At 51.0% G+C, this 12,915-nt stretch overlaps 1 protein-coding gene across 2 annotated transcripts; it reads right to left on the bottom strand.

Moving 5' to 3' along the window:
- Positions 1 to 632: 632 nt before the first annotated feature.
- LOC118010296 (SWI/SNF-related matrix-associated actin-dependent regulator of chromatin subfamily E member 1-related-like) lies at positions 633 to 6,108 on the bottom strand. Of its 2 annotated transcripts, XM_035004444.1 has the most exons (4): positions 6,034 to 6,104; positions 5,081 to 5,204; positions 2,151 to 2,277; positions 633 to 1,192 (listed from the first exon to the last, which is right to left on the bottom strand). In XM_035004444.1, exons 1-4 carry the CDS (start codon positions 6,039 to 6,041, stop codon positions 1,131 to 1,133), a joined length of 321 nt encoding a protein of 106 aa, XP_034860335.1. In that variant the 5' UTR covers positions 6,042 to 6,104; the 3' UTR covers positions 633 to 1,130. The 2 variants fall into 2 exon arrangements, 1 of the variants encoding a protein (XP_034860335.1); XR_004679168.1 differs by having other exon boundaries at positions 633 to 2,277; positions 5,081 to 5,209; positions 6,034 to 6,108.
- Positions 6,109 to 12,915: the final 6,807 nt, after the last annotated feature.

Raw genomic sequence — 12,915 nt, 5'->3', positions numbered from 1 at the left:
ACAGGTACTGGGACCTAGGTATCTTTGGGGGTGAACATTTTTCAGTCTCCCATGCCCGATGAGGTGATGTTTCAAAACCACTGCCCGCCCCCCACCCCTGAAAACAAATACTTACATCAAGTGCTGAGAACGGAAGGCCCTCCCTGTCCAATCTGTTTCCTGGTGTGCCTGGTCCTGCTGGAAGACAGGTGGCATCAGAAAGCATCTGAGGGAGGAGTGGTCACCTTGAGGGTCGGAAGTGCTTCCCGAGGCTAAGAAGTGACCCCAGGCTCCTGCTGGAGGACCAGGGCTTGGCTTCAGCGGCTCAGGTCCCACTGAGGTCTGAACGGCCCTAAAACCCACGAGGCTACCCCTGACTTCCATGTATAAGCATCTGACCAGCTATGGAACGATGAGCCAGAAACCAGGAAAAAACGAAAAGAGTGCATTCTTCTGATTAGCATGGCCGATTCTAGGTGATGTTAAAAAAAAATTGTTTATTGTAATTAATAGATTTTTATATGGTAAGCTTTAAACAATTACCATGTTTTCCATCAGGCAGTAACACAACTTGTTTGTTTAAAAACCACGCTCTATTGGAATCGTCTTTCTTTGTATCACACTAGCTTTCTGTGTGGGGACAGTCTCCAAACAACCACAACGGTTAGCAGGCCGAGGGGCTCCCACGAGCCTGAAGGATTAAGTAAGACGAGGTGCTCCCTGCTAAGTCTGACAAGCGGCGTCCTTAGGGAGGAAAACACCAGCAGGGAAGACAGCTGCTCTCAGTGGACCCTTGGCCAAGGGTCTCAGGGCACAGTTTTCTTAGCTCTGACGTTCATAGCGAGGACCGGAGGCCCCACTGTGCTCAGGGATTGTCTGCTAATAGTTACATGCTAGATCAGTGGTTTTCAGGTTGATGGTTTTTTAATGGGCAGGTGCTTGATTAAAAATAAATGTGAGGTGGAAACCCAGTACGTACAACGCGCCAGAGTGGAGAGGCCCGTGGACCAACTTGGTCTTCTGCTTGTTTTTATAAATAAAGTTTTATTGGCACACAATATACACCATCTGTAGCTGCTTTCCTGCTTCAACCAGAGCTGAGCAGTTGTGACAGAGACCACGTGGCCCACAAAAGGTAAACTATTTATGGTCTAACCCTTTGCAGCAGTTTGCTGATCCCTGCTCTGGATGAAGCTGGGGTGCGGTGCCTTTGCTGCAGAGTGAAAAGGGGGGTAGCCAGAGTGAAAGCTTGCCAAACTCTTGCCATGTGCCAGGCACCAAGCTCCCTACAATTTAACCCCTCTGCTCTGCACCAAGCCCAGCCCAGAGGGACTGATTACAGCCGATTTTCATGCGAGGACACCGAAGCACAGACTGCTTCAGTGGCTCGTGCTGAGTCACAGAGCCAGCATGTGGCAGAGCCGGGATTTAAACCCAGGCACTTGGACTCCCGAGCCCACGCCCTGACCACTGAGGCGAGAGCTCAGGTGGGAGTGAGAAGTGGCAGCGTGGGGGCCCGATGGGCTCTGCGTGGAAGCCCTGGGGACGGTGGTCAGCCCCAGGCACGGAGAGCGCAGGGCACAGCACTCCGCATGGACGGTGGTGGACCCCGAACCACTGATGGAGAGCCCACCTCCCTGGACCTGAGCTCCCGGGCCCCTGCTGCTGAGGACTCTCAACACTGCCCCATGGGCATGCGCCCCTAGGAGGGGGCTGGTGATGCCTTCCAATGAGGGGGAAGAGACGATGAATGGGAGGTGCCCTCCATGGTGAAGGCATGGTGAGTAGACACTCAATACATGCAGCTCTCTTCTCTTCCTTCGGCTGGGACCCCCAGAGCTGGACCCCAAGACAAGGATTTGGTGTGAGTGGTGTTTTGGGTGGTGATGCCAGGAAGCAGTGGTGGGGGTGGGGGCCGGTGAGTGGAGGACCGGAAGAAAGCCAGTGCAGGGTGTCTTGCTGGGCAGGGGCCACCACAATCCATCTATTAGATAAAGGGCTCATATCCAAAGGATAAGAGGATGCGGCTTTTAAACTGGAGGTGACTGGTGCAAACACTGGGTGGGGTTAAGGGCTAGCCCCAAGGGCTTTCTAAACACGCTTCATGCTGAAAAAAATCCCAGAGTGGCAGGGAGAGCTAGCCCCAGCCCCCGTGGCCGGGCCCCACTCACCCAACAGTGTGCGTGCCTCGTGCGCTGCTTGCCTCTGCAAGAAGGCTCGGCACGCCTGGGAGCTCTGGTAGGCCCGCAGCTCACGGATGTAGCGTTGCTTGTCCTTATTCGCCTCATAAACGTACCTCTGGAAGAAGGAGCACAGTGGTGATTCTCAGACTCTCCTGATCTGGGAGGTGGGGGGGGGGTGGTCTTCTTGTCCAATTTGCCTTGGGTTCTCTAGGAAGGTCCCAAGAAGCTACTACCCAGCTTCGGCTTGCACACCCCTGGGATGGGGACCTCACTACCCACCAGCAAGCTCATTCCTTGTTTAAATGATGCTGACCCTACAGAAGGTTTTCTTCCAATCGACAGGAATCTGCCCCTCCCCCCACCCCGAGGCTTTCACCGTTCTGTCACGTGTGATCTGGTGATTGCAGAGGAGGGTAGCACTATTAGGGCCCTCTCAAGGGACATGCCACTTCTATTCAATCATCACTCATACAAAATCAGTGCTTTACCCTGTGCAGCGTGCTGGGCTGGGTACTGTTGATAAAGAGACAAATCAGAGCCAGCCCCAAGCTACTCCCTCGGTTACTGTTTTCCCTCCATCAGAAACACCCATCTCAGGGTGCCTGGGTGGCTCAGTGGTTAAGCGTCTGCCTTCAGCTCAGGTCATGATCTCAGGGTCCTGGGATCGAGCCCCGCATCGGGCTCCCTGCTCAGCGGGAAGCCTGCTTCTCCCTCTCCACTCCCCCTGCTTGTGTTCCCTCTCTGGCTGTCTCTCTCTGTTAAATAAATAAAATCTTAAAAGAAAAGAAAAGAAAAGAAACACCCATCTCGCCTTTCCTCCTCTGGATAAATCCTACTTATCCTAAAGATCCATCATAGAAAATTTATTTACCTCCTCAAGAATCTTTTTCTGATACCCTCAGGCTGGGCTGTGCCCTCAGACCTCCTGGAGCATGCCAGTCCCTGGTACAGACCTTTGTCCCAGGCAATCCTCACCCTAGATTGTATGCGTCCCCTTCAGGGGTCCTGACCCCCTTAACTCTGAGCCTCTGAGGGTGGGAACTTTGACTCATCTCCAGCCACACCAGGCAGGTGTAACCCAGGGACAACAGGGGGACAGCATGGGTGGTGTGGGCGGGGGAAGTTTGTCCCAAGAACACTTGTCGGGTAATGAATATCCACAGTGGTTATTTACTTGAGGCACTTGGTAATTTGAAATAAATAATCATGTTATTAAGTTAAAACTATTTTAAAGCATTGATATGCTGGGTTGGTCCTCCTAAAGTGTGGAGCAGGCCATCAGATGACCTCTTTCCTCAGGCTTCTGGACCCTCTTTCCACCTGTCAGGGGGCACACAGCCTCAGCCCCATTCTTACAGGGACCTGAGTCCCATCAAGGGGACAGCTGATGATGGTGTAAGGCAGGGTTTTTAAAACTAAGCTTTGGAGGAGCTCCAACCATGCAGCTGGGGCAGGGAGAGGGTGGAGGATTTCTGAGATCATGAAAATAGCTCAGTGATACCCTAAACCTTGGATCAGAGACTCGGCCTCTGGATGTCCCACCAGAGATGCGCTAGGCTTTGCCAGCACCCTGCTTATTTGCATAGCAAATTGTAATTTTGTCTCAGCTGCTCAGACTGGAGTGTTAGGGGGTTAAGTCACTGTAACAGGTGGGGACCTGCCCTAACCATCCTCACCCAAGTGTAACCACAGTAGCTTTGCTTTAATTGGTTTGACATGTTAACATGTGTGTGATGGGGACACTTCCTCCCCAATTCTGATGTTTCCATTGGCTTAAACCTCCTGCCTCTCCTGTACTGGCAGAAGGAGTGGCTTCTCTGAGTCATAAGCCAGGGCCAGAATCAGAGATGCTCAGTGGAGTCCCGCCTTCTCTCCCCTCCTCTGAGACCAGCTGTCTAGCTCTTGGTCACAGTCAGGGGCCTGCCCTGTCCAGGACGGCCAGGGGTTGTCCAGTGCCTGGGCACTGGATCTATTTCCCAAGTGGTTGTAAAGCTGGGTTGTAAGACGAGGGTTGATATGGACACCCCCCCCAACCCCAAATAAGGACTTCTCCCTAATAGTTAATTTGAACCACGGGTTTTCTGTGGCCAACACAAGTTGAAAGTGCAGAGGTTTAAAGACGTTCATCTCAGGGTCATTGCATTTGACCCAAAGAAATGACACTCTGAAGGCAAGAGGCTGTTCTGGGAAAAATATGGGCTTTGGGGTCAGACCTACTTAGAGGGGGTTTGGGAAGGCTTCTCGTAGGAGGTGACATTGGAGCAGGCATGGCTTGACCAGTGTGGCTGACAAGTATAGAAGGGGGATGGCAGAAGTTGACAGGGGACACATTTGCCCTACTAAAGGGGCTTTGGCTGTAACCCACAAGTTGGTGTTTCCTCCCCTGTGACCCCAAGAACATACTGCGGGGAAGATTACAGGTGCTCTGTAGAAAGGGGGTTCCATGTAGAATTAGAATTAGTTTGAGAACTGTCTCACCCTAGAGCTGAGACTTGGAGACTTTCATGCCCCCAAAGTGCTTTCCTCTGTCTCTCCCTCCACGCCTCCCTCCACGAGAGCATGGGCCTCAAGTGAAATACTTTTTAAGTAAACAGAATCCTATTAAATGCTCCCAAAACCTTCTGCAGAGGGAAAAACCTATTTCACAGGACTTACTACAGAATTTCCCAAACTTATTTGACAACTTACCTGTTTCATGGGTTAGTCATTCTGCTTAACCCAGTTTGCTAAATGGTGAGTGCCAAAAGCAAGGGAGAACTGACAATTGCTTTTAAGGGGTGGGGTGAGAGGCATCTCATACCTGCTTTCCAGAGGGTTCCCTGTGGCTCCTGTGTGAATAGATGGGCTGGGGGGGAACAGCCCCAGATGGAGGCTGTTGGGGGCCACTTTCTCCTCATTCTATGCAGAAAAGGACTTACTTGCTTTTTCTCTTGAGACAGCTGAGCCCACTGAGCCGCCAACATCTTCATGATTTCCGTAAATGGCGGATCCGGGTGCCTGGCCCTCAGCTGGCTCCTCTGCTCGTTTAGGAAGATCCTGTACCTGTGCTGGGAATGGAACAAGCAGCAGCTCTGAGCAACTGCAGGGGGCTGGGAGGGGCAGCGGGCCCAGGGGAGCGATTTCCACTTCCTGGGTTTTTTTTTAATAAAAATAAGTAATCATTGGTTTGCCCATAGTTCCAATCTAACCAGTGAATGGAGGTTAATTCAAGAGGGGGAAATACTCAAATGGCTGATTTATCCAGAGACTCATGAAAGACAAAGGAGCCAGAAGAGGCTCCCCAAGGTAGAGGCACGAGGCATGCCAAGAGGGGGCGGCAAGTGTGAGCCTCAGTTTCCCCCTCTGTGGAATGGATGTACATAATGCCACCTGTCCACAGGGTTATAGGAGATGGAGAAGAAAGCCTTCACCCTGAGAAACATGGGGATAAAGGGAAAAGAGCAGAAGCTTCTAGAACAGCAGGTGACCTGCAGAGCAGTGCGGAGTGACTGTCATGGGATCTGTTTTCTGCAGCCCAAGATGCCAGGGGACAAGGGACAAGGTTTCAGGGCACTGGGAGGGGCGTCTTGAGCCTTGATGGAGGTTAACTAGCTCACCCCAGAGCACCCACATCTGCAAGCCTGGAAGGGAAACCAGACCTGCTTGGCCCCAAAGCCACCCCCTTCTGGTCTGTGACCCACACACAGCTCTTTGTCCTCTCCTTTGAGCATCAGAACCTTATTACAGCTTAAAGAACTAACAACCTGCACCCCCTCCCTATGGTGTGTGGCCCCCATTGGAAAACAGATCAAGGCTGAGATGGGGTCACGGCCAGGCCCTGCACACATGGCCACTGTATTAGCACACCGTCAGGTAGTCTGCCCCGTCTTACCCTGTCATAGGAGCATGGGGAACAGAAATATCCCTCGGTGGTTTCCTTTTCCTGCCTTTGGGCCAGCCCCCTTTCCTTTTCTGAAAGAGAAATAGCAGAGAAAAAAACCTCAAGACTGTCAGTCATGATTTACCATATTCCCATCACAGTTTACATCAATAATAACAGGACACTAAAGTGTCCTCTCCGTCCATGTGGCCTCTCACAACCTAGCAACTCTGCAGAGTAGAGATGATCCCCTGAACACGAGAGGACTGAGGCACGGAGATTCGATCACTGCCCCAGTCCCCAGCAGGTGCGGGAGTCGGGATATTCCTTCTCATCCAAGCTGCAGAATGCTCATTGGGCATGATCAACAAAAGAACGCAAGGTTTAGGTAACTAGTTGCACAGGAGGAAGGGACCAAACCTCAGCACTGGGGCAGGGGATGGGCAAGAGACAGAAAGTTAACACATGAGCTTGACTGGAGCCCAGCCTGGTTCACATCTCAGTTCTGCCACTTACCTGCTGTGTGGCCTTGGGCAAATTAGGAACATCCCCATGCCTCAGTTTCCCCACTTGTAAAATGGAGATCATGATAGTCTTTACCCGTGGGCTGTGGTAAGGACTAAATGCGCTAATATTCGCATAGTTCTTAAAACAGGGCCAGGCACCCAGGAAGTACTCAGTCAGTGCAGGCTGCTATGATTGAACTCTCTCCCACTGAAGCCAGTCTTGGGAGAGAGACCCAAGCTGCATACTTACTCTTCCATTCATTGTGTGTGTTGGATCCATCAACACTGCCTAATCCTAACCCTTGCTATCATCAGGGCTCTGTGCCTGCTCGGAGTCTAGATGGCTGAATAGGACACAGGCCTTGCCCTCAAGCAGCTCACAGGCCAGTGGTGGAGGCTGACTTGTATAGAAATAATTGCAACAATTCATTACAAGGGGTAGAGGTTACAGAATGACAACCTGGATGTCCTTGCACTCAGGGCTCAGATTCCAAGTTTTCTAAATCAAACATATGCATGTGCCCAGAATAGTAGAGAGAACTCAGAATGGGTCCTTGTAAACCTCTGTTTCAACTGTTCCAGCTTTTCTGTTCAAAGCTTCACCCCAGACATGCCCATTTCGGTCTTCCCAGGGCCAGGGGATACAAAGCTGGCCTGTGGCTCAGCAGGCTGCCTGGGCAGATGTGCTGGGGACTGAATGACAGAGAAGGTCAGGACAGCGGTTGGCATCAGGGGGCTTAAGGAGCAGGAGGGCAGAGCTCAGGCCAGGAAGAGGCAAAGAGCCAGGATAGCAAACATGTGTGGTAATGAGATAGTGCCGCAGAGTACCTAGCAAGGTGCCAGGCATGCAGTAGGTGCACAATAATGACACTCTCCCTCGCTCCCTTCCAACGCACAGACTATGCTGATCCCTGGAGTCTGAAAGTGAAGAACAATTCTTTCAGGACCCTGGAGAGCTCCCAGGGCCTGAGGTCTGTCTGATTTCCTGTGAGGGACACACCCCCATAACAGTGGAGCTCACCAAGGGCTTCCCAACATGCGCGGTCCTGAATGTGAGTCTCACATCCCCCCAGTGAAAGTAAATATTATCATCATCCCATGCCGTGGGAAGACACTCAGAAAGGTGGTGTGATTGGCCACTGAGTAGCCGTGCCAAGCCGAGAGCCGGGAGCACGCCCTGGCTTCTGTTAGAGCCGTGCCTCCTGAGGGAGACCCCACAGCTGCCTGGGGTCAAGTGGCACGTGGGGTCAAGTGGCCAGCTCACCTCTGCCCTGCCTCCCCGCCAGAGCTGCCCCCTTCTCTCTGCTCAGCTCCTCTGCTGTAGCACAGAGGGGAAGTTGTTTGTTTCCAATTAGAGGAAACATTTCCATGTATTTTATTGTACTTCTCTATCTCCTCGTATTATAAATCAAAAATCAAAATAAGTGTACTTTTTTATAATTTTACTGCTGTCCTTGGCCCTTTGTTTCAGCTTCTTTATTACAAGAAAATCTTTCCTGAGTATTTTCTTAGTTTGCCCACAAACTATAGTCATGGAGACAGGGGCGCTTGGGATAAGCCACTCTGAAGCCTTTTGTTCTTCCACCATTTCTCACACAGGATTTGCACTTAATTGACTCTGCCCTAAATAGATCTGGCCATTAGCACATGGTGTTACTGTGTGGAGAACATTCCCATCCACTTGAGGACACCCATTAAAAAGGAGAAGGCAGCGCAGAACATGTTGAGCAAGACAAGAGTGAAGAAAACAGTGTGGTTGGCAGTGAACAAGAAAGCCCACTTTCAGCAGAACAGAGGGTCGATTTTGCCATTTTGATTGTCAAAATCCAAGGGGGGGAAATCCCTTCCGAGAGGATTCTTGACCAGCACAGACTTTTCATATTCAAATTGCAACAGACGGTGAATTTTGGATATTTGGTTCAATAGACAGAATTTTCTTTTGCAGAAAAAAGCTCCTTTGGGAGTCAGCAGGGTGGAACAGAAGGTACTAGGGGCTGGAGTAACAGACACACACCCCCCCTCCCCGCCCCCCAGCTCTGATGCACCGTGGGTCTGAGAGCTGCGCTTACCCCTGCAGCTCCTACTCCAACACAGAAGGCAGCACTGGGGCCATGAACTAGTGTTTGCTAAGGGCTAACACAGGACCGGGCACCTAGCGGGGACTCTGCACATGTGTCTTCTTGCCAGAGAGGGAAGACCTCAAGGACATGCTCATGAACAGGATTCTACAAGGAGACTGAGCAAGCCTCAAAGAGAAAAATAGTTTAATTTATGCAACTTTTCATGTCTTTCTTTTGGGAACCAGGCTAAATCTCTGATGATGCTTACTTACAACCATGTTTAGGAAAAGACTCTTGGCCACTGTGTGTTTTATAGTCAACTCCCCAGCAAAGTTTGGGTCCTGGCTATTTGCACGAGGGAAGTAGGGGCTTAGTTAAAGGGCATGCAGGCCATCCCTCCCTACCCCACCGCTGCATCTGAACAGTGAGGACATTTATTACAAGATGGTGCCTGCATCACACGGTTCTAGATACCACGAGAAAGGTTAAACTGTTAAAACCTGGGTCCCTGCCTTTAGATATCACAGTCCTCTTAAATCAGAATTCTAGTACATTTATTTCTGGAATAAACCAACACTACAAAAGAAGTGCTTTCCTTTTTTTTTTTTTAATGGAAGGCTATTAGACACCAGTGGCACTCCCTAGCCTAATCTCTCATCTCAACCTTAACCAGCTTTGCAGACTAGATGCCTCAGGGAGAATTGATGAATCTGTGTGGCAATGGAGGGTGGTGGTCAGAGCATGGATTCAGGAGTAAGACGGTCCAGATGCGAGTCCCAATGTCTCCACAGACTGGCTGTGGAACCTCGAGCACATTACCTAACAGCACATGGAGATGCCAGGTCTTCCCTCGCTGGCTGTAAAGGTTCTATAGGCTAGGAAGGGTTGCCAGGGCCCGGGAAGCCCATGGGGTGACTGTTACTGTGATTGAGGTCAGCCCTCTTGTGTTCTAATCCTGCTCCACTGCCTTCTGCACCTGTTGCCTCCAGAAAGTCCTTAGACCTTTCTGAGCGCACCTCCACCCAGAAAGTGGGGCTGGCTTGTTGTGACGGTCACACGAGGAAGATATACACAAGAAAGTGCCACCATGATTGGGATTTAGCTTTGGCTTAAGGGGAGCCAAGCCTGAGTTAAGCTCCTCACACATCTCTCTGTGGCTGTGGCAGACACAGCCAGTCATCTCCGCAGTATCCATTCTACCCTTCTTTATTAGGAATTGAACCCTGATTTTTAGCTGGGCACATGGCCATCTGGAATAAATATGTTTCTCAGTCTTCCTTACAGCCAGGTGGGGCCGTGTGACTAAGTTCTGGCCAATAAGGGCATACTAAAGTATGGTATGCAACTTCTGGAACATCTTCATAAAAGGAAGGCCTCTTTTTCACCTCTTTCTCTCTCATGCTGGCTGGATGCAGACATGAGGACTGGTGCTCAAGCAGCCACCTTGGACTATGAAGCAGCATGCTAAGGATAGTAGGGCAATGAGATGGACAGAGTCTGGCCCTTATTGGTTGTGATACCTCCGTAGTGCCCCAAACCACCTACCTTTATATGTCATTTACGTGAGAAAGAAACAACTTTTGCTGTTGTCTAAATCACTATGACTTGGGGGAGTTTTCTGTTATGTGAAGCTGAGCCTCATCCTAATGCATACAGAGGGTTATTTTATTTTTGTGTTTCTAAGCAGACCTGGTCATCTCTCTCTGGTACTATTACAATAACAAGGGAAAGAGAAAAAAAATCATTGTGTACCTATTATGGAACAGACCCTTTGGTAGGCGACAGTTATTTAGACTTCTGAATGGATTGGGCTATCTCCATGTGAGAACTGCTCACCTCACCCCAGAATGGTCACCAGCGACCCCAAGTTTCCTGGAGTGGCTGGGCTCAGGAGCCAGACTCTCTGAGCTTAAATCCTGCCCTGCCATTTACTGTGTGACCCTGGGCAAGCTCCTTGACTTCTCTGTGCCTTAATTTATCCTCATGGAAAAGTGGGGGTAAAAATACCAACCTTGCAGGGTTGAGAGGGTTCAGAGACAAGGCACAGGAGTTCCCGGCGCAGAGCTCAGAACACAGGAAACATTAAACATGCAGCTGGTAACAATGCTGGCCCAGCACGTGAGCCCTCCGTGCCTGGCCTGGGTATTGCACTTGCCTTTGGCTCCTCTGTGTCCTGCTCCTTTGGGTCACCCCGGTTGGCCAGCACGACATGCTGCATGGGCAGAGATGCGGGGTCCCGGCAGTGGGTGCGGATCACAGAGCATCCCGGGGGCAGGCCACCCGTCTCATGCACAGACCTTGGGGGAGAGGTGGGAGAAGGGGGAGGTGGGAGAAGGGGGTCTGCAGGCGCTGAAACAGGAAGAAATGGCCCCATAAGGTCCGAGGTACTGAAATCACCGCCACCCCCTGGGTCCGTCTGGCACAGGCACTCTGTAATTGACACGTGCATTTTCAGATGCTCACAAGTGACAGCGAACTCTGGAAACCGGAGCTGGTGGTCACTTTTCTGGGGCACAAACAGTAGCCACACAGAGGAGGTGGTGCCTAGAAACAAGGCAGGCTCCAGTGAGCTGGCAGAGCCTTTTAAACCATTTAAGCATTGAAAAATGGTTAAATGTAAAAAAATATCCGTTTATAAAACCAAATACCCAAAAGCCACCATCTGTTGCAATTTAACATTTTAACCATTTAACCACTGTTAAAAGTGTGGGCTCTAGACCCAGACCGTCTGGGTTCAGACCCCAGCTCCCATGGATGAGCTTCACGTCGTTAGCAACATGCTTCCACCGCAGGGACTACAGTCCCCGCTGCACATGTTGGGGCAGGATTCATGCCCCATTACACCACAGGTGTTGACGGGATGCTTGCTGTGAGCTGGGCATGCACACATCAGTGCACACAACAGACAGCAATCCAGTTCTCCTGGAGCTGACCTTCTGGGGAGTGGGGGTTAGACTAAAACTCGTAAAGTACAGCACAGGGCACTTAGGAGGCTCTTATTCCGGTGGCATTTTAAATTGGTGTGTTAGCAGAAATCTATCCCTCAGGAATGTCGACTGTGGCCAAGTTATCCCCTGATCCCATTTTACAGATGGGAGGGAAGTAGGAATGGGACGCTGTATAGCTCGGGTCTAGTAGGTGCAAGCGCAGACGACCGTGCTTTCTCCTACCTACACACACGTGGGGGCCAGTGTGTGGATGGGGAAACCGAGGTACAGGGAAGCAGAGTGATTGTCCAGAAAAACCCAGGTAGGAAAGGCCAAGTGGAATCTTGAACCCACGTCTCCTGGCTGCCAGCCCAGTGTTCTGTCCTCCTCCCCTACCTGTCCTGGCTGTGGCTCGCCATGCTGAGGAGAAGGTTACAGCTCTCAAGGTATGTCCTCAAGTGTGACCCCATTAGTATCCTGTCTTAATTAACAAGCCATGATGGAGGAAATGCCCCCTGCCAAACTGTTCCAGGCACCAACTCGTCCGAGAGTGAGGAAAGGCAGGAAGGAATCACTGACTTCCTCTCAGCTTCCAAGGAAGAGGAAATGTGGCAAATAGTGATGACCAAACCCAGAGTTCCAGAACTTTCCTGGCCTGTCCCCATTTCCGTAGCCACATGGCCAAGGTCTTGTAATCATTCACTGTTCTATTTGTTTTGTTTTGATTGAGACGGTATTTTTGAGTCATAACTCATGGGTATGGCTTAGAATTCAAAGGGGTATCAATGGGGTAATGGTAAAAGCTAGAGCTAGCTCGCCCCTCTCTCATCCTGCAGCACCCAGGTCCCTCCCTGTTAGGGCGCACTGTTAGGGGGCATGTCACATGCCCTTCCGGAGCTAGTCTGTGCATTTACACACACTTCGTCCCCCTGCACAGCGGCCAACTAGTTGCACTGAACGTAATTTGCTTCTTTTGTTGACTATGCTTTGGAGCTCCTTCTGCTGGCCATTTAGAGCCGCCACATTTTTGGGGAAGGCTGCATCATATTCTCAGTGTGGACGGGCCACTGTGCATTTAGCAGCCCCTGGTAACAGATGCAGGTTATCCCTGGTCTTTGCACACATGGAATCACCTGCATGTGGCGGGCTCTCGAGGAACTGGGTTGTGGGGTCAAAGGGCATGTGTGGTCCAGAGAGACCAGATAGACCCTGGCTGGCACATTCCCTTCCATGGGGCTGGACCCGTCTCACACCTGCCAACAGTGTAAGACTCACCTTCCTCCTGGAGATCCCTGCTTCTGGGCCCAGAGATGACAGTCCCACCACCTCCCTCTCTGCTCACATCCCTCTAGCGCTCCCTTGACTTCGGCATGAAGTCCAGGTCCCCTGGCCTGGCATTTG

This window comes from Mirounga leonina, unplaced genomic scaffold, assembly GCF_011800145.1.
Source record: "Mirounga leonina isolate KUSES-001 unplaced genomic scaffold, KU_Mleo_1.0 Mir_129, whole genome shotgun sequence".
In the NCBI taxonomy this organism is placed as follows: Eukaryota; Metazoa; Chordata; class Mammalia; order Carnivora; family Phocidae; genus Mirounga; species Mirounga leonina.
The sequence above is the reverse complement of the archived record's forward strand: the minus strand, read 5'-3'. Positions and strand labels throughout refer to the sequence as shown.